The 22,012-nt window shown below is 36.9% G+C and overlaps 1 protein-coding gene across 3 annotated transcripts in view; it reads left to right on the top strand.

The window, feature by feature from the left end:
* The first annotated feature begins 2,701 nt into the window (after positions 1 to 2,701).
* Positions 2,702 to 22,012, top strand: part of SNX16 (sorting nexin 16) — a 36,375-nt gene continuing 17,064 nt past the window's right edge. Inside the window, exons 1-5 of one of the 3 annotated variants that reach the window (XM_019926299.3) lie at positions 2,702 to 2,868; positions 4,585 to 4,832; positions 4,920 to 5,059; positions 10,643 to 10,729; positions 17,962 to 18,110. In XM_019926299.3, the coding sequence (XP_019781858.1) occupies positions 4,685 to 4,832; positions 4,920 to 5,059; positions 10,643 to 10,729; positions 17,962 to 18,110 (524 nt within the window). In that variant the 5' untranslated portion in view covers positions 2,702 to 2,868; positions 4,585 to 4,684. Of the gene's footprint in view, positions 3,370 to 4,584; positions 5,060 to 10,642; positions 10,730 to 17,961; positions 18,111 to 22,012 lie in introns of all 3 variants that reach the window. The other 2 variants (XM_004319601.4, XM_019926298.3) reach the window with 2 other exon arrangements.

Here is a 22,012-nt window from a genome sequence, read left to right as displayed (position 1 = left end):
TTACACCATACACAAAATCAACTCAAAATGGATTAAAGACTTGACTGTAAGACCTGAAACCATAAAACTCCTGGAAGAACACATGGGCAGTAAGCTCCCTGATGTCAGTTTTGGCGATGATTTTTTGGATCTGACTCCAAAAGCAAAGGCAACAAAAGCAAAAATAAACTAGTAAGAACTACATCAAACTAAAAAGCTTCTACACAGCAAAAGAAACCATCAAGAAAATGAATGGGAGAAAATATTTGCAAATAATATATCTGATAAGGGGTTAATATCCAAAATATATAAAGAACTCACACAACTCAATAGTAAAAAAGCAAACAACCCAATTAAGAATGGGTAGAGGATCTAAACAGACATTTTTCCAAAGGAGACATACAGATGGCCAACAGGCACATGAAAAGATGCTCAATATCACTAATCCCCAGGGAAATGCAAATCAAAACCACAATGAGATATCACCTCACACCTGTTAGAATGACTATTATCAAAAAGACAAGAAATAACAAGTGTTGGTAAGGATGTGGAGAAAAGGGAACCCTCTTGCACTGTTGGTGGGAATGTAAATTGGTGCAGCCACTATGGAAAACAGTACGGAGTTTCCTTAAAAACTTAAAAATAGAACTATCATATGATCCACCAATTCCATTTCTGGGTATTTATCCAACGAAAACAAATACTAATTCAGAAAGATACAAGGCACTACCAAGTTCATTGCAGCATTATTTACAATAGCTATTATATGGAAACAACCTAAGTGTCCATCTATAAATGAATGGATAAAGATGTGATACACACACACACACACACACACACACACACACACACACAAAATGGAACACTAAGCAGCCATAAAAAATGAAACCTTCTCATTTGGGACAATATGGATGGACCTTGAAGGCATTATGCTAAGTGAAATAAGTCAGACAGGGAAAAAACAAAACAAATACCATGTAATCTCACTTATATGTAGAATTAAAAACAAAACAAAACACCAAGCTCATCAATACAGAGAACAGACTGGGGTTGCCAGAGGTGGGAGGTGTGGGTGAAATGAGTGAAGGGGGTCACAAGGTACAAACTTCCATTTATAAAATAAATCAACCATGGGGATGTAATGTACAGCATGGTAACTATAGTTAATGAAACTATATTACATATTTAAAAGTTGATAAGAGAGTAAGTCTTAAAAGTCTTCATCACATGAGAAAAAAATTGTAACTATCACATTAGAAAAAAATCGTAGTTGTATGGTGACAGATATTAACTAGACTTACTGTGATGATCACTTCACAACATATACAAATATTGAATCAGTACACTGTACACTTGAAACTAATATAATGTTATATGTCAATTATATCTCTTTAAAAATATTTTAAAGAAATATTCAGTTCATTTTCTAAAAGTAAAATCTAGACATTAATCTATACCAGATATTCTGGAAGATAAAAGTTACATATAGTATGTATATCCTGTATGCTCCTTTCAATAATTAGTGAAGGAAGTTCTTTTTGGACAATTCCAATGATTTTTCCTAGATCTTTTTTCTCCTCCTAACTGGGATATCTCTATGCCTTTACTTCATGAAAGTTTAATATTCCTCAGCTTCCTTGATATTAGATTATCAGATTTCCCACATCAAAAGTATCTTTTGCTACCACCTGCAGTCCTGACCACAAGTGAGGAAAATATTGTAAAGCTCCTTTTTCTTTTCTTTCTATACCTTTATTAACTTACAGAAATCATGGATATAACTGCCACCTCACAGCCAAGACTCCCAAGTCTGTCCTGAAAACTACCTCATGTTTTAGTCTACTGTTTCTACAGAATTCTCTTTTTATGTCTCATTCACACTGGAAGAGCAATATTATTAACCCAAAACCACTATTATGCCACAAGCCAGATTAGCTTCCTATGTGCATTTTGAAATTATGACTATCAATTTTTCCGAGTCTTCGTAATATTCCAAAGCCTTAGAAATCATGGAATGATTTTTATATCAAATTGCTCAATTCTAATGATAAACAGACCTGCAGACTGGTCTGAATTTCAGTATTTGACTATCAAAGAACGACTTTCCTGATAATCTTCAGCTCTTTAAATGTGCACGTCTAACAAGCCTAATACCATATTATTTGAGATAAAATTGCTCTCGAGATAGTAAAAAACAAACAAACAAACAAAAAACCCACCACTAACACACTGAAGAATTTCAGGAGTTCTCTGCCAATGAGGAGTTCTGAATTATGTAGGACGAATAGGCTGTAGCGGAGCATTCTATCTTCTCACTCAGAATCAACTGTCATCCCTTAAAGCGCTGTTAACTCTGGAAACTATTCTGTAACCTAGTAGAACAAGCCCAAACTGGTGATGACTACAAGTCCCATGATGCAGAGCAGAAGCCCGGGCCAATGTTGGCCGCAGTGCCTCCAAGGAATTGTAGTCTTCTCATCACCTGTTGGGCAAACTAAGGACCGTAGTCTGCATTTCTCAAAAGTTAATTTATAAAAATAAAGCTGTGGAAAAGAAGTTAAATTCTTACCACAAAACTAGTTTCAACCTAGGTGCCAAAGACCCCTAGTCCCACAACTCCCGCCTGCGCCTCTGGGGGCCGGCGCACTTTGGCGTGACGTCACTTCCTGGAGTGGCGGCCCCGCCCAGCCCCGCCCTCCACCTAGCCGGGATCCTGCGCCCTGTGGCCCGGGCGGAGGCGGGCAGAGGCAGGGAGCAGCTGTTTTCTGGAAGGGGGGTCACGTGAGGCCTCTCGGTGTGGTGGGTGGAGACGGAAAGCTGCGGTTAAGGAGGGTCGGATTTAACCGTCCCAGGGAAGCGCGCCCGAGCTGGATCGCGGAGCGGACTAAGGTAGGGACCGGGCAGCGGGCGCTGTCCTGGGCGCTCGTACAGTGACACCTGCGCCCCCGCGGTTGGCTGGCGGCGGGCCGGCTCCCCAGGAGAGTGGGCGTACGCCGCAGGAGCTCCAGGCCAACCTCAGGCCACCGCCAACTCCACCCGGCGTCTGGGAGGCGCTGGCTGCGCACCGGGCGGCGGAGGCGGGACCGTCTTGGGGCCCCAAGGAGGTCCGGGAGCTGTGAGTCTTGCCATCCACCGAGCCGAAGACCCTTGGCCTGATCAGACACTCCTGGGGTCGAGCTAAGCCCGGGCTTCTGCACTTTGCTCTCGCCACCGACTTCTCTCGCCCACCGTGTTGCTCAGGCTCGGGACACTTCACCTGCCCTTGGTTTTCCAGAGTAGCACTGAGATGTTCGTCCTCAGAGCATGTCGATGCCAAGGCAAAAGTGGAGACACTCTTAATGAGCCCAGTACGTTTTTCTAACGTTTGGGTAGCGCTCACGTCTTTACAAGGTAAATGGCTGTATTGGTCTGAGCGCCCCCCACGCCAGCCCTTTGGCCTCAGGTATTCATTCGAATGGCTGGAGGCGGGGCGACCTTACAGGCGGTGAGGAGGTTGAGATTTCAGACTTTTATTTACTTCTTTTTGGGGAGGCCATCTGGCGGAACCGAGGAGCGGTGAATCAGCAGCTCAAGTTTCCTGAATCTTTGATGATGGGGAAGGTAGCCCAGAGCCACGTGCTGGGTTAAAAATTTTATTGCAGCATCTGTCAGAGTCTGAGCGGCTTGTTTCCTACCTTTCTCACCAGTAGGGTTGCGTAGATGTAATTGGATAGGCAGACCTCTTATGTGACATTTCCCTGGTCTGTAGTTATCTCCATTTCTTAGTTTATTAGTTAACAACTTAGTGGTAAAGCTTTTTTCTTCGTATCATTACGAAATTATTCTGAGGCAAGATAAACTCGTCCTTTTGACAACAGAGCTTACCGAGTATGAGTTTTGAAGATTTGTTACGTACCTGCACTTTATGGCGTAGCAGAATTAGTGATGATCTACAAACTGAAGAATATTTAAACTTTTATTCATTTAATCTTTTTGGACATAAGTTTAATGTTCTTTGGGGTTTATCTGATTAATGTAATTTGACTAAGTTTTTTTAAAAATCCATTTGATCCTGGGTTTAATAAATCGTTGCTTTAAGAACTGTTATTAATCTTACAAGGTGTCTAAGCTTCTGGCTCACTATCATTACTCAGCGTAATTGTTCAGTTTCACTAATTAAATCAGAAGGAAATATGAATAATTCTTCTCCCTTTCTTTCCTTCCCTTTACCCTTCCCTCCCTGTACTGTATTTAGTAGTGTCAGGATCGTAAGCAGAGAATAAAGTTTCTGGACGGTCTTTATCACTTTTCCTCTTTGCAACTCATATAGATGAGATCAGGTTACAATGGTCGTTATAGAAATCCATCACGAAGAAATAAAGTGGGTAAAAAAGGATCAAGGTCAAGAAAAAGGGTGCAAATACTTCTGCTCTCCTTACCTTAAAAACGGGAGTTCTTAGAGATGACATTTTGGGATTAAAGGAAGAGGTTTGGGGCATGTTTTCATTCCAAATAAAGTAATAGAGTGTCACAAAATTAAAAGAAATGGATATGAGCATTTTGGGTTTTTTTGGATAATGCTCCCGATTAAAGACTAATCTTTCTATATGTTCTTCTCATTTTTAGGTAGTGAATTCCTAAGAAGAAAATAATGGATTGCATATTACTAGTTCTCTAATTGTTTGAACACAGAAGTGTGCAGGTTTGTTGCAAAAGCCAAAAGAAGATGGCAACTCCTTATGTCCCAGTTCCTATGCCAATAGGGAACTCTGCTTCCAGTTTTGCAACCAACAGAAACCAAAGAAGTTCTTCTTTTGGGAGTATCTCAACAAGCTCAAACTCTTCCAAAGGCCAGTTAGAAGACTCAAATATGGGTAATTTTAAACAGACAAGTGTACCTGATCAAATGGAAAGCACTTCATCTGTCTGTAGCAGTCCCCTCATTAGGACTAAATTTACAGGTGCAGATTCTTCCATTGAGTATTCTGCTAGACCAAGAGAAAGTGAAGAACAAAATCCTGAAACAGTGAATTTGGAAGATAGACCTTCTACACCTATTATCCTGGGTTATGAGGTGATGGAAGAAAGAGCTAAATTTACTGTGAGTATTGACTTCTGCGGTACATCAGTAGAAGATGAAAAATTGATTAGCCTGTGTTCTAAACTTGTGTTAAGTGATGTTAGCCTATACTTGTAATTTCTTGAACATAAAATTCAAATGGTTTATACCCCTTAAGTTGTCATGCCGTAGTGAACTTTTGCTTTACTTGAACGAATTTTCACAAACCAGTCACAGCTGTGAAACTAGCACACAAATCAAGAACAGACCATTACAACAGCCCAAAAGCCTCCCCCCATGCTCTCTGTCAGTCAATACCCACTCTCCTATTAGCCTAGATTAATTTTGCCTATTTTTGTACTTTATGTAAGTGGAATTATGGAGTATGTACTCTTGGGTATGGTCTCTTCAGCATTATGTTTGTAAGATTCATCCTTGATTTTGCATGTAATTGTAGGCAGCTCATTTTTATTACTGATGCTGTTCCTTTATGTGAATATACTACAGTTTATCCACTGTTTATCTACTGTTAAGGAGCATTTAGATAATTTCCAGTTTGGGACTCTTACAAATACTACTGCTGTGAACCTTTTAGTACTTGTCACTCAGTAAACACATGAACTCGTTTCTTTTTGATAGCTCCCTAGGAGTAAAATTGTTGGATCATCTGCCCAGCTTTAGAAGATACTGATGAACAATGTACCAGAGTGGTTGTACTAAGTTATACTCCTTTAAGTAGTGTATGAGAGTTCCAGTTACTCCACATCTTCCCCACATGTGGTATTTTTCTGTCTTTTTCATTTTAGCTATTCTAGTGGGTAGAATGATACCATATTGTGGTTTTAATTTGCATTTAAGACTTTTTTTTGGGCCATTTGGATATTCTCTTCTGAAGTGTCTGTTTGAGACCTTTGTTCATTTTTCTTTTAGAAAGCCTTTTCCACTTTGATTTGTAGTTTTCTTTGCATTTTGGGCATAAGTCCTTTTTCAGAACGTGTATTGTGACTATCATCTCTCCCTCTGTGGTTTGCCTTTGTTAATGGTGCATTTGATAAACAAGAGTTCTTAGTTTTAATATAGTCCAGTATATTAAATTTCTTTTACACTTAGCACTTTTTAAAATCTGCCTCAGGCTTCCCTGGTGGCTCAGTGATTAGGAAAACGCCTGCCAATGCTGGGGACACGGGTTCGAGCCCTGGTCCAGGAAGATCCCACATGCCGCAGAACAACTAAACCCGTGCGCCACAACTACTGAGCCTGTGAGCCACAACTACTGAAGCCCGTGCACCTAGAGCCTGTGCTCCGCAAAAAGAGAAGCCACCACAATGAGAAGCCCGCACACCACAACGAAGAGTAGCCCCCACTCGCCACAACTAGGGAAAGCCCACACACAGCAGCGAAGACCCAACACAGCCAAAAATAAATAAATAAAATAAATAAATTTATTAAAAATAAATAAAATAAAATCTGCCTCCTCTTAGGTTAAAAATACGTTGTCCTATGTTTTCTTCTAAAAGCTTTATTGTTGAACCTTTCACAGTTAGTTCTGTAAACCATCTGGAATTGCTTTTTTGTCCGTGGTGTGAGGTCAGGGTCAAGACACATTTTTTTTCTCCCTAAAGTCAAATTTTTAATGAAAAGACAACTCTTTCTCCTCTGCATTTACTCTGTTGCCTACGTCATAAGTCAGGTGACCATAAATGTATGGGTCTGATTCTGTGTTCCATTTTTCCCTGCTTTACCAATTCCACACTGTCTTGATTACTAAAGCCTGATGATAGTCTTGACATCTGGTAACTTAATTACTCTAGCTTTGCTGTTCCTCTTCAGGATTGTCTTGGCCCTTTGCATTGGGATTGTATTGAATCTATCTAGGGAGAACTGACATATTTACAGTACTAAGTCTTTGAATCTATGAACCTAAGCCATTTATTTAAGTCTTTAACATTCTTTTAATAATATTTTGTAGTTTTCAGGGCAGACGTCTTACATCTTTTGGTAAGATTTATTTCTGGGTATGGATGTCATTTGAGGTTCTTGACATAATGTTTTCTATTTGTTCTTTGCTAGTTTATATATTTTGGTCTCATATGTTATTATATATTTATGCATCCAGTGACCTTGCTAAATTAAATTCATTTATAAACTTATTCTTTCAAACTGTTAGTTTTTTCTCTTGGATTTTCTTGAAGTAATGATTTCCTATTTATTTCAACATTTCATGCTGTAAATTTATGATAGTATGGAAGGACCGTCAAAAAACAAGTACTGAAATAATTTATGAAGAGGCAGTCTTTAGAGTTCAAATATTGTAAGACTGATGATATGATGGGAAATCTGCATGGACCTGACTTTTTTGCGAATGATTTTTTGGAAATTATAATAAATTGGTGGCTCGTTTCCTTACATTGACCTACCTTCCATACGAAGGAAGGAGCATTCATTGAGGTGACATGTGTGAAAAGTTCATAGGCAAATTGAAGGCAGTGATATATAAATATAAACTCTTTCAAGACAATACAGAGGAAGAAATAAGTGGCAAATATGAAATTAGTCATAGTCGTTTATTTGTTAATTTGACATTTTTGGAGTACCTGTTATGTGCCAGGCCCTCTTCCAGGTAATGTTGGGACAGCAACTCGACTGAGTGAATGAAAGATAGATAAGTATTTTTTTTTTTTTTAATGCTAGTATGTCACATGGTGATAAGTGCTATAGGGAGGAATAAAAGAGGGGAAGGAAATGGAGAGTTTCTTGAAACTGGAGTTGCAATTTAAATAGCGTTGTCAGTCATGGCCTCACAGAAAAGATGTTAGTACTAAAATGTTAGTGTGGGAATATCTGGGGGGAAAGCTTTCCAGACAGGTGGCATAACTGCCAAGACCCTTGTGGCTGACAGGAGAATAAGCGATGGGAAGAGATGTACGAACTGAGGTAACAAGTAAAGGCAGGTGAGTGTGACACCCGGATCAAGTAGAGTACCTAGCCTTTATAAGGCCTTTAGATTTTACTCTGCATGAGATGGGAATCTTGAAAATGTTTTAAAAGGAAAAGTCAGATGATCTGACTTAATTTTTTTAAAGGCTCGCATGAGCCTTTAAAATTGGCTGCTGAATTGAGATTAGATTTTTGTGGGGGAAGATTAGAGGCAGGAGGCGGTTAGGTTCCTGCAGTAATCCGTGGGAGACATGATGGTGGCATGGACCAGGTGGTGGAAGAGGTCCTAAGAAGTGATCAGATTCTGGATATATTTTGAAGGTAGAGCCTTGGGACGTGGTAGATGGAGAAATCAAAGGTGATCCCGAAGTTTTTGGTCCAAACAATGTGAAGAATAGAGTTGCCATTTAACTAGATGGCAAATCTTGAGGGGAAGATCAGGATTTGTTTTGGGAAGTGCTAGGTTTGAGATGTTTGTTAGACATCAAAATGGAGATGTCAGGTATGTGTATGTGCATGTGAGTGTGTACACACATATATGTATTTTATATCTCTATATATATATTCGGTATTGTGTTTAGGGTAGAAGTCTAAGCTGGAGTTACAAGCTTGGGAGTCTTAGGTTTGTAAAATAATTTTGCCTTGGTATATTTCTTTAAATTGATCTCTTAACTGAAGAAAGTATTAGGACAAACTGGCAAGATCTTATATAGAGAGTGTCAAACCTTTGAAAAGTGATTAAAAACAAAAAGTGACTAGGAGGGGTGGTGAGTCGGATCGGGAAAGAGTCATGAGGTGGACTTCTTTGGTAATGTTTTGTTTCTTGCTCTTGGTACTAGTTACATGGTGTGTGTACTCTGTGAAAATTCATTAAGTTATATACTTAAGATTTTGGCACTTTTCTGTATGTATCTTATGATTAGTGTATGCATCTACATTTGTTGTTGTTTACTTAAAACAGGGAGTACATAACAAGATAGACAGTACAAAGTAGTATATACTAAGTTTCAAATAAAGAGTAGAGACAATAACTGCTGTTAGAACATAGAGGAGGCAATGATCAATACGGTCCATAAAGTTTTCATTGAAAGCACTACTTAAACAAGTAGAAAAGTAGGAGAGCTTTCTAGAAAAGATAAAATGAAAACCTCTTTGTTTTTCCTAGAGAAACAGGAGTGTTTAGGGACCACTGCAAAGAGTGGCTGTTAGAAAAGGGCTCATTTTTTAAAACAGGAAAATAAAGTTGGCATGTATTATGTATAGATAAACCTAATTATCATATGAAGTTGACTTGTATCATGCATCAGTTATTCATAGTCAAAAGTTTTGAAGTCAATTTAAATTAGTAACTCCTAAAAAGAATGTTTTCTTTGTATCCCCTTCGTGACTATTTTACATCAGGGCTGTCTGGAGACTTTACAGGGTATCCAAATAATTTTCTTCCTCACCTTTAAATGTAATAAAGATAAATTACTTATGTTTTACTTCAAAACAAAGGGATTCATCCTTACCCTTGCTGACTCCCTTCAAAGCTGAAAAAGAAGTCTGTAAGGGAGAAAAATCAAATGGTAAGGATGATCTGCAGTCCCTAAATAATGAATTGTCTCTAGATCATCCAATAGGATTATGATATGAGTCATATTTGTAATTTAATACTTCCTAGTAGCCATGTTAAGAAAAAGTAAAAAGAAACTGGTGAAATTATATTTAGTAATGTATTTTGTTTAACCTAATACACTTAAAATATAATTTCAACATGTAACCAGTATATAATCATTTGAATGACATATTTTTACATCTTTTTTCATACTAAGTCTTTGAAATCTGGTCTGTATTACACTCACAGTACATGTCAATTTGGACTAGTCACATTTTGAGTGTTCTATAACCACATGTGGTTAGAGTGGAGTTCTAGAGCTACAATTGAAAGTTACTGCACAGCAGACTTTAAGAAAAAAAGTTACTCCTTTTAAGAGAGTTTCACTCATTCGATAGATAGTTACTGAGTACTTTTCATATGTCATGTATATAGTTTAGCTCAAAACACTGTACCGAAAACTACCAGATGTTTCTCTGAGATTCTGTTATAAGTAGTACTTCCAAAATTATACTTATGAAAAATAGGATCTAGCTTTTTCTTATATGCTTTTTAAAATATTGACTTGCTTCAACCAAGTTTTTCTATTCAATAACCTAGATAATTGTACATAATTATATAAATGTAAACTTTAATATGGGTATTTTTTACCTTGTATTTCAGCTTTGAAGATTAAAACATCATCTAATTTATTTGAAAACTTTGCTTGGCAGTTACTGAATTTAAAAATTAAGTTGACTGTATAAGAAGATTTTTCAAAGTTTTTTCAAGCATGATTGATTCTTTTATTCATTTTAGAATATATTAGCATAAAATATATTTTGAAGGCTGATAAGTTTATTTATTATTAGTGTTCAGCAAAAAAGCATTTTGCCTCAAATATGTCAGTCATGTTTCTTAAGAAAAAATCTTGCTTTTGGTACCTACATTAGATTATTTGAACATTTGATGGTCTTTATTTCTGATATTTTTTACATATTGTTATGATCTGGGTTGTCAAATAAAAGTTTTTAAATTATTTGGTTTGAATTTTTAAATATTTTTACATAAATATATTTTAAAACTCTCTGTTTCTCACTCTATCTGCATAGGTATATAAAATACTAGTAAAGAAGAGTCCAGAAGAAAGCTGGGTAGTTTTTAGAAGATACACTGACTTCTCTAGGCTTAATGATAAAGTAAGTACTTTAATAAATCTAAAACTGACTTTTCAGTTTTCAATTATTATCTGTTCCTGGAGTTCTGTTATATTTGTGTTTTTTCTTCCTTGTTAATTATTTGAGCGAAGTCAAGTCTTTGCTATTTCCAAATAAAATTGACTGTTTCATTTAACTGTAATAGTTCAAAGTCCCATCCCTACGCATAACTTCCTTTTATTGGAAACAAAAAATTATTTTTAATATTAAAAATGTGAAAACCTTAACATTGGCAACAGAGATATGTGATTATTTATATAATCTTGTGAGTTTGAAAAGATGTATATGTATAATAAGATCCCCTAAATCATATGACTACAAAAGAACAAGAAAGAAAAATTTAGCACATTGTGTTAGGTTTCTATTGCTGTATAACAAATTATCACAAACTGTGGCTTAAAACTTACCTGTTCATTATCTAGAGATTTGGAGTGCTCAGCTGGGTTTGCTGCTTAAGATCAAACAAGGTCAAAATCAAGCTGTTGGCTTGACTGGCCTCTTACCTGGAGGGTCTGGAAAAGGATCAGCTTCCAGTGTCATTCTGGTTGTTGGCAGAGTTTGGTTTCTCGTGGTTGTGAGACCAAGGTCCCTGTTTCCTTGCTAGTTGTCAGCCAAAAGTTGTTCTTGGCTCATAAAGACTGTTCTTCAGCCCTTGCACATGGCCCTTCCATCTTCAAAGTCAGGAAGAGATGGTCAAGTCCCTCTTGTGCTTTGAATATCTCTGACTTTGTCGTCTGTCACCAGCCAGGAAGAAACTTTTACCCTTATAGAACTCATGTGATAAGGTTAGGCGCACCTAGATAATTTTCCTATCTTAAGGTCAACTGAATAGTAACCTTAATTGCATCTACAGAATCTTTTCCTGTGTAAAAACAAAACACAGAGGCAACACCAAGGGCAAAGGTCATAGGGCCATCTAGAATTCTGCCCACTGCACGTGTGAAATAGACAAAGACGATAATAATAAACCTCAGTATACTAAGTACCCTTAAAAATAAGTAACAGAAAAAAATAGAAAATTCAGCAAATGATATGAATGGGGTAATCCACAGAAGAAATATAAATGACCAATAAATTACTATCACAAGTACTCCAAGAAAAGAAAATTAAACAATTTTTCAAGTTGACAGGCTTTAAATGGTATTATCCATTGTTGGAAACATGAGTCTTCCTAGAGGACACCCTAAAGCTGAGCATAATTTTGACACAATCCCATTTCTGGGATTTATCCTATATAATAAATTATGGATATGAGCAAGATTTAGCCCTAAGGATACTTATCATGATGCTTTATGTATTGTTGTTTTCTTTGTTCATGTTTTATTTTGTTTTTAATAGTTAAAAAATTAGAACCAACCTAAATTTCCAACACTAGGGAATTCACTGAGTTAATTGCAGTAAGAGTTCAGTAGAAAAACAGCAGCTGAGGCGTTCACAGAGCTGGAGAGAAATCAGGTGGGGCAGGTGGGGGTAATTGGTATTTAAGAAACCAAGAGAAAGAGCATTTTTCCAAAAGAAGCAAGTGATTTATGATACTTCTGAGAGGCCAAGTAAGCTGAACTTGGATCACAAATTATTCCCTAATTTTGACATATGTTTAGTAGAGGAATCTTTACTGGTCCTATTCTTTCCCATCTGCCACCTCCCCCCACCTTCTTCCTGGACACTCAGAACTTCTCAAGTTGGTATATTCTTAAAATGTTTGGTGGTGGGAAACTCCATTTATGTGACTTTGCAACTGCCCAGATGCCAAAAAGTTTCTACCATTTCTGAAAACCTCAGTTTGAATGAAAAGATAAAATATAAAATGCTAAACTATTTTAGCCTTAATTAAGGTATTGTTAAGATGACTTTTTGCAACATGTCAAAATACTTAAAAGTATTATTTCTAATATATTTCTACCATTATATGTAAATTTTATTTTCTATTTCTGAGTTCTTCTTATATTCACGATTTTAAAACCTGTAATTCTTTACTTCTGTTTATTTTTTTTAATGATTAAACAAACAAGAAGACCAAAGTAATTCATGAGGTTACCAGATACTAAAGTGGAATTCTTAGCTTTCTTATGAAATTGTTATAATTTTTGTTCATACAGTTTCTAATAGTTTCAATTTTGAGCTATTTCATCCTTTATGACTTCTTATTTTTCTTTTCAGGACTCAACTATTATTTAGTGTTTACGTCCCTTGGTCTCTCTAGATTCATCTTTATTGCCAAAATATTCATCTTAGGCAAGCTGAGATTTAGATAGCTCTTAAGCTTTTGAAGAAAGATGTTAGTAGAAGTTTAATTTAAATCTAGTAAATATCTCCTTGATACTCTGAGTTGGGCACTTAAAATTGATAAGTGTCTGTGTCAGTCTTCTAGGTACCAGAAAGAGCTCCACCCATCACCTGATTTTACTGGCAAGAATCAAAAATGTGTGTCAAGCACCAGCAGCCACACAGTTTAAATGGTAGTTATTATTTCTGTAATTGTTAAAAATAAAGTAACATCTTAGGATCTTTCATTTTATAAAACCAATCATGAAGTATTTGTGAAATGAGAGTTCAGCACTGTGCTAGGAATTTGGTATTATATAGAAACTATATAGATCTGATTCTAACGTTGAAGAGTTTATGTTTTCCATTTATCTATACTAGGAGGAAAAAAATAGTCAATTGACAATATGAAAATTATTTAACATAGTTAAAATAACACTGTTTAGGAAGAAAATTTTCTATAGAACGCTAGTCTTTTTTTTATTCCTCTTTTTTTAATCTCCTGGGTTATAATCTGGCTTCAGCTTCTCTAGGAGTTTTTAAGAGCCTCTTCTGGGAAAGTCAGAGGGCAAAGTCATGAGCAAGATCTGGAACACATAGAGCTTTTCAGAGTTGAGGCATCTGGCAGGGTTGTAGGGCAGGCTGGTGATGAATAATTTGCAGAAATATGGCCATGAGAGTAGGGTTTTCTCTATATTTTACTTAAAAGCTCGCTATTTTCTACTTCCAGGTTGCAGAGTAGGTCAAAGCTGAGTATTTCTGTGAGGTAAAATGATTATTCTCAGTTGGTTCCACACAGCAGAGCATAGGCAGGGAGCAGAACCATTATCAGCTCACTGTCAAGACAAGCCAAGCTCATATGAAAATCTGGGCTAAGCTCAGCCAAGTATTTGATCCTCTCATTAAAAAGAAATTCAGTGGTAATCCTCAACATGTCTGTCTCTTGGGTCACACTGTCCTGGACTGTCCTGAACTGATTGACATCAGGCAGTTCATAAGTAGTGTCCTAAGTTCGCCTTTTACTGTCTTTCTGGGGATTTTTTTCACTTTTTTCTTTTGTTGGACTTTATTTCCTTTATCTCATGTCTTCTTTCTTGAATTACTCTTTCCTTTTAGTAGAACTAATCCCCTAGTAGCTTCTTGAGGAAAATTACATGGGAAGTGATGTCTTTCAGACCCCACATGTCTCTAAATATTCTCATGCAGTTTTCATACTTGATTGAAATGTGGGCTAGGTATAGAATTATAGATTGGAATTTTTTTTTCCAGAATTTTGAAGACATTAAGCTATTTTCATCTCGCTTTTAGTGTTGAGTATTACCCTTGAGAAGCCCAAAGCTATTCTTGCTCCTGATCATTTGTATGTCACCTGTTTTTTTCTTCTTTGGAAGTCTGTTGAATCTTCTCTGTGTAATTAATCTGAAATTTCACAGTGACTTTTTGTAAAGTTCTTTTCTTCTATTATCTTGTACACTCTGTGGGCATGTGGTTCAGATCAGAAAAATGATTTTGAACTGCTTTATTAATGAATTCCTCCCTTCCGTGTTGTCAGTTCCCTCTTTCTGTAACCTTTCTTGTAAAACAGGCATTTGGGCTGGTTCCAGATCTTTTCCTCCCCTTTCTTTAGTACCTTTTTCTTTTTTTGCTATTTTGAAGGAGATTTCCTTATTTCTTTCTAAAACAACCTTTTTGTTCTCTGAATGTCCCTGTTTTTGGTCATTTTATTTTTATTTCTTGAATGTAGTATCTTAATCCATTGAGTGTATTAGTGATTGTTTTTATTTGTATTTTTATTATTTTATGGTTTTTTTCTCCTTGTGTTGTTTGTGTTCTCTGAGTTACTTTTTTTCTGTTTGTCTTTGTCTTCCATGTTAAGTGATAGTGTGTAGTAATTCTTTCTGGTTGTCTAGTCATGATTAAAAGTTGGATACTAAAAGCTGATTGGAATCTCTTACTCCATGGGTGAGGCTTATGTTGACTTTAAGACTCACTGTGTAATGGGGAAGGTGGGCTGTGTTGGAGAACTTCTGATGTCAGGATCTTAACGTCTTTCCTGTCGGATTGATCAGACTCTCCAGAGAAGTGTTTTCCAATCTCCGGCCTTGTGCTGCCAGTTTGTGAGCAATTTGAGGTCTCTGTAAGTATAAACCTGGTATAAATTTTTCTGCACTTTGGGTTTTCTTTACTCTCCTGAGTCAATTGCTACTCTCCTCTCTACTTTTTGGTTTCCAGTATGTTGTTTTATGTTTTTTTTTTTTTCCTCTTCACTGTAGTTTTAGCAGGGCTGCAGAAAGAGAGAATTAGATGAGTGTACTCAGTTCTCCAACTTAATCCAAAAATTCTGTGCATTACTTTTTTAAAGGCTTTTTATGGAAACATCAAATGCCTATTATGATGTCATTTCACAGGAAATCTATTAATGTTTAATTTAATGAAATATAAAAACTAGCCTTGGGCTTCCCTGGTGGTGCAGTGGTTGAGAGTCCGCCTGCCGATGCAGGGGACATGGGTTTGTGCCCCGGTCTGGGAAGATCCCACATGCCGTGGAGCGGCTGGGCCCGTGAGCCATGGCCGCTGAGCCTGCGCGTCCAGAGCCTGTGCTCTGCAACTGGAGAGGCCACAACAGTGAGAGGCCCACGTACCGCAAAAAAAAAAAAAAAAACCTAGCCTTTACTAAAGTTATTTCAAGCTAATGTATAGTTCCCAAATTTTTCTTTGTTCAAAATAAAGTTATTGAGTAAGCACTCATAATATAAACACTTTGTGAGGGCTCAATTGTGGAACAACTCACTCTTTTCTGAGGATTATTTTTTTAGGGGAAAAAAACCTAACCATGCATGTGGACATATGTGACATTTAAATTTTAAAGCTTGAAATTAATGAAAAAGACTATTTTTATTTTCTCCTTATGGCTTTTATTACTTGCATTGCATACACAGTAAACGACCAGACTCCAAGGCCAAAATTATCTGTTTACATCTTGAAATCAAATCAGGGTTTTCAGGATAGAAATATAGACAGAATTTTTGTTTTATATTTTTATTTCGCATTTTACCCTGTGAATTTTCTCTTTTGCTAGTCTTTTCTCTTACATTGTGATATTTTGTCTTATATATAAGTATAGAAATTTGAACAGTACATGATTTCATCTCATTCATTTATTGAACATAGATTGTTGGCTGCTTGTAATGTAGCAGGCATTATACTAAACATTGGGGGTGCAACTATGAATAAGACAGTCATTGCAATGTAAAATGATTCTAAGTCTTAGCTGTACTTTGGACTTCCCCGGAAAACTTTTTAAAATTACAATGCCCAGGCCATATCCCAACTAATTAAATGCAAATATATCAGAGATAGGACACAGTCATTAATACAAGATCCTCATTAATTATCCTCAGAAAAGAGGGAGCTGTTCTACAATAGAGCCCTCACAAAGTGTCTGTATTATGAGTTCTTACTCAAAGTTCCTTGGGTGATTCCAATGTGCAACCAAGGTTTAGAAGACTGGTCTGGTAGAAGAGTCCAAAATTAAATAAACGTTACTTAATTTACATCGTGATAAATGTCATTTAAAAAACAAATTAATGATTTGAGAATGTGTGGCAGATTGTCTTTTCTAAAAATGTATGCAGCAATACTCTCAGTCCCATATGCTCTTCCAGAATCTCGCCGCTGACTGTCAAGAAGTAGAATCTGTTTCCTCTCCCCCTTGAACGTGGGTGAGCTTGTGACTGATCTAACCAATAGAGGACAGTGGAACTGATGCTGTAGAATGATGAGGCTAGATCATAAGAAGCATACAGCTTCATCCTGGCTTTCTCTCTTGGGATGCTCCCCTTTGAAACCCAGACTTTATGCTGTGAGAAAGTCCAAGATACATGGAGAGGCCATGTTAGGCTTGTGACTGACAGCCCCAGCTAATGTCTCAGCCAACAAGCAGCATGATCCAGTATAAATACGTGGGAACGAACTTCAGTGGCTTCCAGTTCCCAGCTTCAAGTTTCCAGCTGAGGTTCTAACTCATTGTGACAAAACAACCCATCCTCACCATTCCCTGTACGAGTTAACCAGCCCACAGAGTCCATGGCCTAATAAATGGTTATTTTACACCACTGAGTTTTGAGGTAACTTGTTATCCAGTTATAGTCACTTGATCAGAGTGTATAAAGGGAAATCTAACCTAGCTTAAAAGGTGGAAAAGTCTTTCCTAAGAAAGTAAAATTTAAGCCAAATATGCAAAATTGATCATAAGCCAAAATGTAAAAGCTAAGACTATAAACATCTTAGGAAAAAACGGGGAAGAAAAATTTTGTAACCTTGGAGTGAGCAATGATTTCTTAGATAGTATCTAAAAAAACATAAACCATAAAAGAGAAGTGGATGAATTAGGTAACATTAAATTTTTTTAAATGTGCTCTGTTAAGACGGTTAACATGAAAAATCAAGCCACAGTCTGGGAGAATATATTTGTCATACATCTATCTGACAGAGGTCTTCTATCTAGAATATATAAAGAACTCTGACAACTTAAAAGACAAGTAACCCAGTTTTTTTAAAGCAGAGGGTTCAGAAGATTTACATAGATAATTCACCAAAGAAGATATGCAGATCCAAGCACGTGAGAAGATACTTAACACCATTTGTCAAGAGAGGAATGTAAATTAAAGCCACAATGAAATACTACTACACACCCACTGGAATGGCTGACATTAAAAAGACAGGCAGTGCCACGTGTTAGCAGGGACAGGGAGCAACTGTAACTCCTATGCATACACAACTGGTAGAAATCAAGAAATAAAACAACCAAGGCATAAAAAGCATAGCTGAATTTAATTCTTTTATTGTAAGCTTGTTACGTGAATAGTTTCACATAGTCAACAGGATAGATGTTGTAGAATTCATATAATTTAGTTGAACATTGTATCTTCTTTTTTCTTCTTTTTCAGTTAAAAGAGATGTTTCCAGGCTTTCGATTAGCACTTCCACCAAAACGCTGGTTTAAAGATAATTACAATGCCGACTTTTTAGAAGATAGACAATTAGGATTACAAGCATTTCTTCAAAATTTAGTAGCTCACAAGGACATTGCTAACTGGTATGTAACAAATTAAATAACAGATTATAAATGCATTCCAATAATTGGTTTAAATTAAAGAATAAATCTAGGACCATATATATTCAAGCACAGAAATATAAGGTAGGCGTGTTTATCTCTATTAAAGCACTAACTGTAATTTTCTTGCCTTTTTTCAGCAAGGACATTATTTGGTGTTTGATTTATAGTAACACCTCCAAAAAGTCAGCAAAGTTGAAAATTCAGTGTGCCATATATTCAAACCACCCAGCTATAAACTTGATTTTAGAATTTTAGTAATAATTTAAACAGAGTGGCTCACATACTGGTAGATTTTTAGTTAAATAACACCATATAATTTTGGTGATAATATTTATATGTCTCCAAAGTAATGCAAAAATATGAAAATTGTGAAGTCAGGTTAATTTATACAGAGGGTAAAGTGAAAATACCAGAAATCATTATAAAGGGAAAGAAAGGACCTATATGGGGTTTTTGTATCTGAATATATTTACAAGAAAATTGCTATATGATTTAATATCATCTGGGTATTTAATTTTGGAACTTACATTATCAGATAAATTAGAACCATTTTGAAAAAAATTACAGAGCATTTATAAAGAAGCAATAGCATATTCTATGGACACCTGTGTCTTTAACTATCTTTAGCAATTTTTCACATAAGAATGGAAAACAAATAAGAAAACTGCCCTTACTTTTTTCACCCTTTTTTCTTAGTCTTTCTTTTATGTATATCCCCATATATTACACATGTACTATGCATATACATCTTGCTTCTTTTTTTTTTTAAATTTAATTTTATTTTTTTATACAGCAGGTTCTTATTAGTTACCCATTTTATACCTATTAGTGTATACATGTCAATCTCAATCTCCCAATTCATCCCACTACCACCACCCGCCCCCCGCCAGTTTCCCCCTTGGTGTCCCTACATTTGTTCTCTACATCTGTGTCTATTTCTGCCCTGCAAACCGGTTCATCAGTACCATTTTTCTAGGTTCCACATATATGCATTAATATTCGATATTTGTTTTTCTCTTTCTGACTTATTTCACTCTGTATGACAGTCTCTGGATCCATCCATATCTCTACAAATGACCCAATTTTGTTCCTTTTTATGGCTGAGTAATATTCCATTGTATATATGAACCACATCTTCTTTATCCATTCATCTGTCAGTGATCATTTAGGTTGCTTCCATGTCCTGGCTATTGTAAATAGTGCTGCAATGAACATTGGGGTGCATGTGTGTTTTTGAATTATGGTTTTCTCTGGGTATATGCCCAGTAGTGGGATTGCTGGGTCATATGGTAATTCTATTTTTAGATTTTTAAGGAACCTCCGTACTCTTCTCCGTAGTGTCTGTATCAATTTACATTCCCACCAACAGTGCAGGAGGGTTCCCTTTTCTCCACACCCTCTCCAGCTTTTGTTTTTTGTAGATTTTCTGATGATGCCCATTCTAACTGGTCTGAGGTGATACCTCATTGTAGTTTTGTTTTGCATTTCTCTAATAATTAGTGATGTTGAGCAGCTTTTCGTGTGCCTCTTGGCCATCTGTATGTTTTCTTTGGAGAAATGTCTATTTAGGTCTTCTGCCCATTTTTTGATTGGGTTGTTTGTTTTTCTTAATTTTAAGCTGCATGAGCTGTTTATATATTTTGAAGATTAATCCTTTGTCTGTTGATTCGTTTGCAAATATTTTCTCCCATTCTGTGGGTTGTTTTTTCGTCTTGTTTATGGTTTCCTTGGCTGTGCAAAAGCTTTGAAGTTTCATTAGGTCCCATTTGTTTATTTCTGTTTTTATTTCCATTTCTCTAGGAGGTGGGCCAACAAGGATCTTGCTGTGATTTATATCACAGAGTGTTCTGCCTATGTTTTCCTCTAAGAGTTTAATACTCTCTGGCCTTACATTTAGGTCTTTAATCCATTTTGAGTTTATTTTTGTGTATGGTGTTAGGGAGTGTTCTGATTTCATTCTCTTACATGTAGCTGTCCAATTTTCCCAGCATCACTTTTTTTTTTTTTTTTTTTTTTTGCGGTACACGGGCCTCTCACTGTCGTGGCCTCTCCCGTTGCGGAGCACAGTCTCCGGACGCGGAGGCTCAATGGCCATGGCTCACAGGCCCAGCCGCTCCACGGCATGTGGGATCTTCCTGGACCGGGGCACGAACCCGCGTCCCCTGCATCGGCAGGCAGACTCTCAAACACTGCACCACCAGGGAAGCCCCCAGCACCACTTTTTGAAGAGACTGTCTTTTCTCCATTGTATATCCTTGCCTCCTTTGTCACAGATTAGTTGATCATAGGTGCGTGGGTTTATCTCTGGGCTTTCTATCCTGTTCCATTGATCTATTTCTGTTTTTGTGCCAGTACCATATTGTCTTGATTACTGTAGCTTTGTAATATAGTCTGAAGTCAGGAAGTCTGATTCCTCCAGCTCCATTTTTTTCCCTCAAGACTGCTTTGGCTGTTCGGGGTCTTTTGTGTCTCCATACAAATTTTAAGATTTTTTGTTCTAGTTCTGTAAAAAATGCCATTGGTAATTTGATAGAGATTGCATTGAGTCTGTAGATTGCTTTGGGTAGTATAGTCATTTTCACAATATTGATTCTTCCAGTCCAAGAACATGGTATATCTCTCCCTCTGTTTGTATCATCTTTAATTTCTTTCAGCTGTGTCTTATAATTTTCTGCATACAGAAAATTGTCTTTTGTCTCCCTAGGTAGGTTTATTCTTAGGTATTTTATTCTTTTTGTTGCAATGGTAAATGGGAGTGTTTCCATAATTTCTTTCAGATTTTTCATCATTAGTGTATAGAAATGCAAGAGATTTCTGTACATTAATTTTGTATCCTGCAACTTTACCAAATTCATCGATTAGCTCTTGTAGTTTTTTGGTGGCATCTTTAGGATTCTCTATGTATAGTATCATATCATCTGCAAACAGTGACAGTTTTACTTCTTCTTTTCCAATTTGCTTTTACATCTTGCTTCTTAATGTGTGCTAAGCTTAGTGACTGCTTAAGATCTCTGCCCATCCCCCCTCACTTTCCTCTAATAAAGGAACTATAAGCCAGACCCCTTTCTCATCTCCAGATTCACATCTGCAGTTGCCTCCTTGACATCTCCTTCAGACAAACCTCAAACCTAGGAAAGACTTCAGCGCTTACTCTCTGACCTTTCCCCCAGTATTCAGCATCATCCTCTACCTAAAACCCACAAGTCATCTGGACACATCCCTGCCTTTATACTTTAAACACTCCTCGAATCTCTCTACTTTTCTCCATTCCTGCCATCGCCACCTAGTCTAGCAGTTTTCTCTCACTTTAATTACTCCTTTCCCATCACTTATCTTCCTCATCGACTTTTATTTCTATAGCCCATTGGAGCCACAGTGATCTTTTGTAATGCAGTTTAAGTCATCCTTTCTGGTCCCTGACCATCTGCTTGTCTTTCCAACTTCATGTTTTGTTATTCCTCCCTGCCCCCATTCTCTGTACATCAGCCATCTTGGTCTTGTAATTTTTCGAAGTCGCCTGCTCCTTTGTCCCTTAGGACCTTTCAATATGCTATTCCCTAGAAAGGCAACATTTCACACTACTACCCTTGCTCCCCCAGCCCTGGCCTAAAAGTCACGTTTCAACAGAGACTTTTAGGTAACTGGCTCTCTGGACCAACCCCTCACCTACCACCACCACCAAAAACTAGGTCAGGTCTTTCTCAAAGTATCTTCTCTTCTGGTTCTGAAAGTCAGCTCCTAATGCCCTAAGACACCCATTGCATGTAATGAATTAACTTCTCATTACATACTTCTAGGATGCTACTAGCTATGTACCAGTCTTAAGAGAATGAGAAAATAGTCACTCACATCATTGTCAGCAGGGTTTAATCCTGTCATGG

Source organism: Tursiops truncatus, chromosome 17 (assembly GCF_011762595.2).
Source record: "Tursiops truncatus isolate mTurTru1 chromosome 17, mTurTru1.mat.Y, whole genome shotgun sequence".
Lineage (NCBI taxonomy): Eukaryota > Metazoa > Chordata > Mammalia > Artiodactyla > Delphinidae > Tursiops > Tursiops truncatus.
Note: the sequence above shows the minus strand (reverse complement) of the source record. Positions and strands in the feature narration are given on the sequence as shown.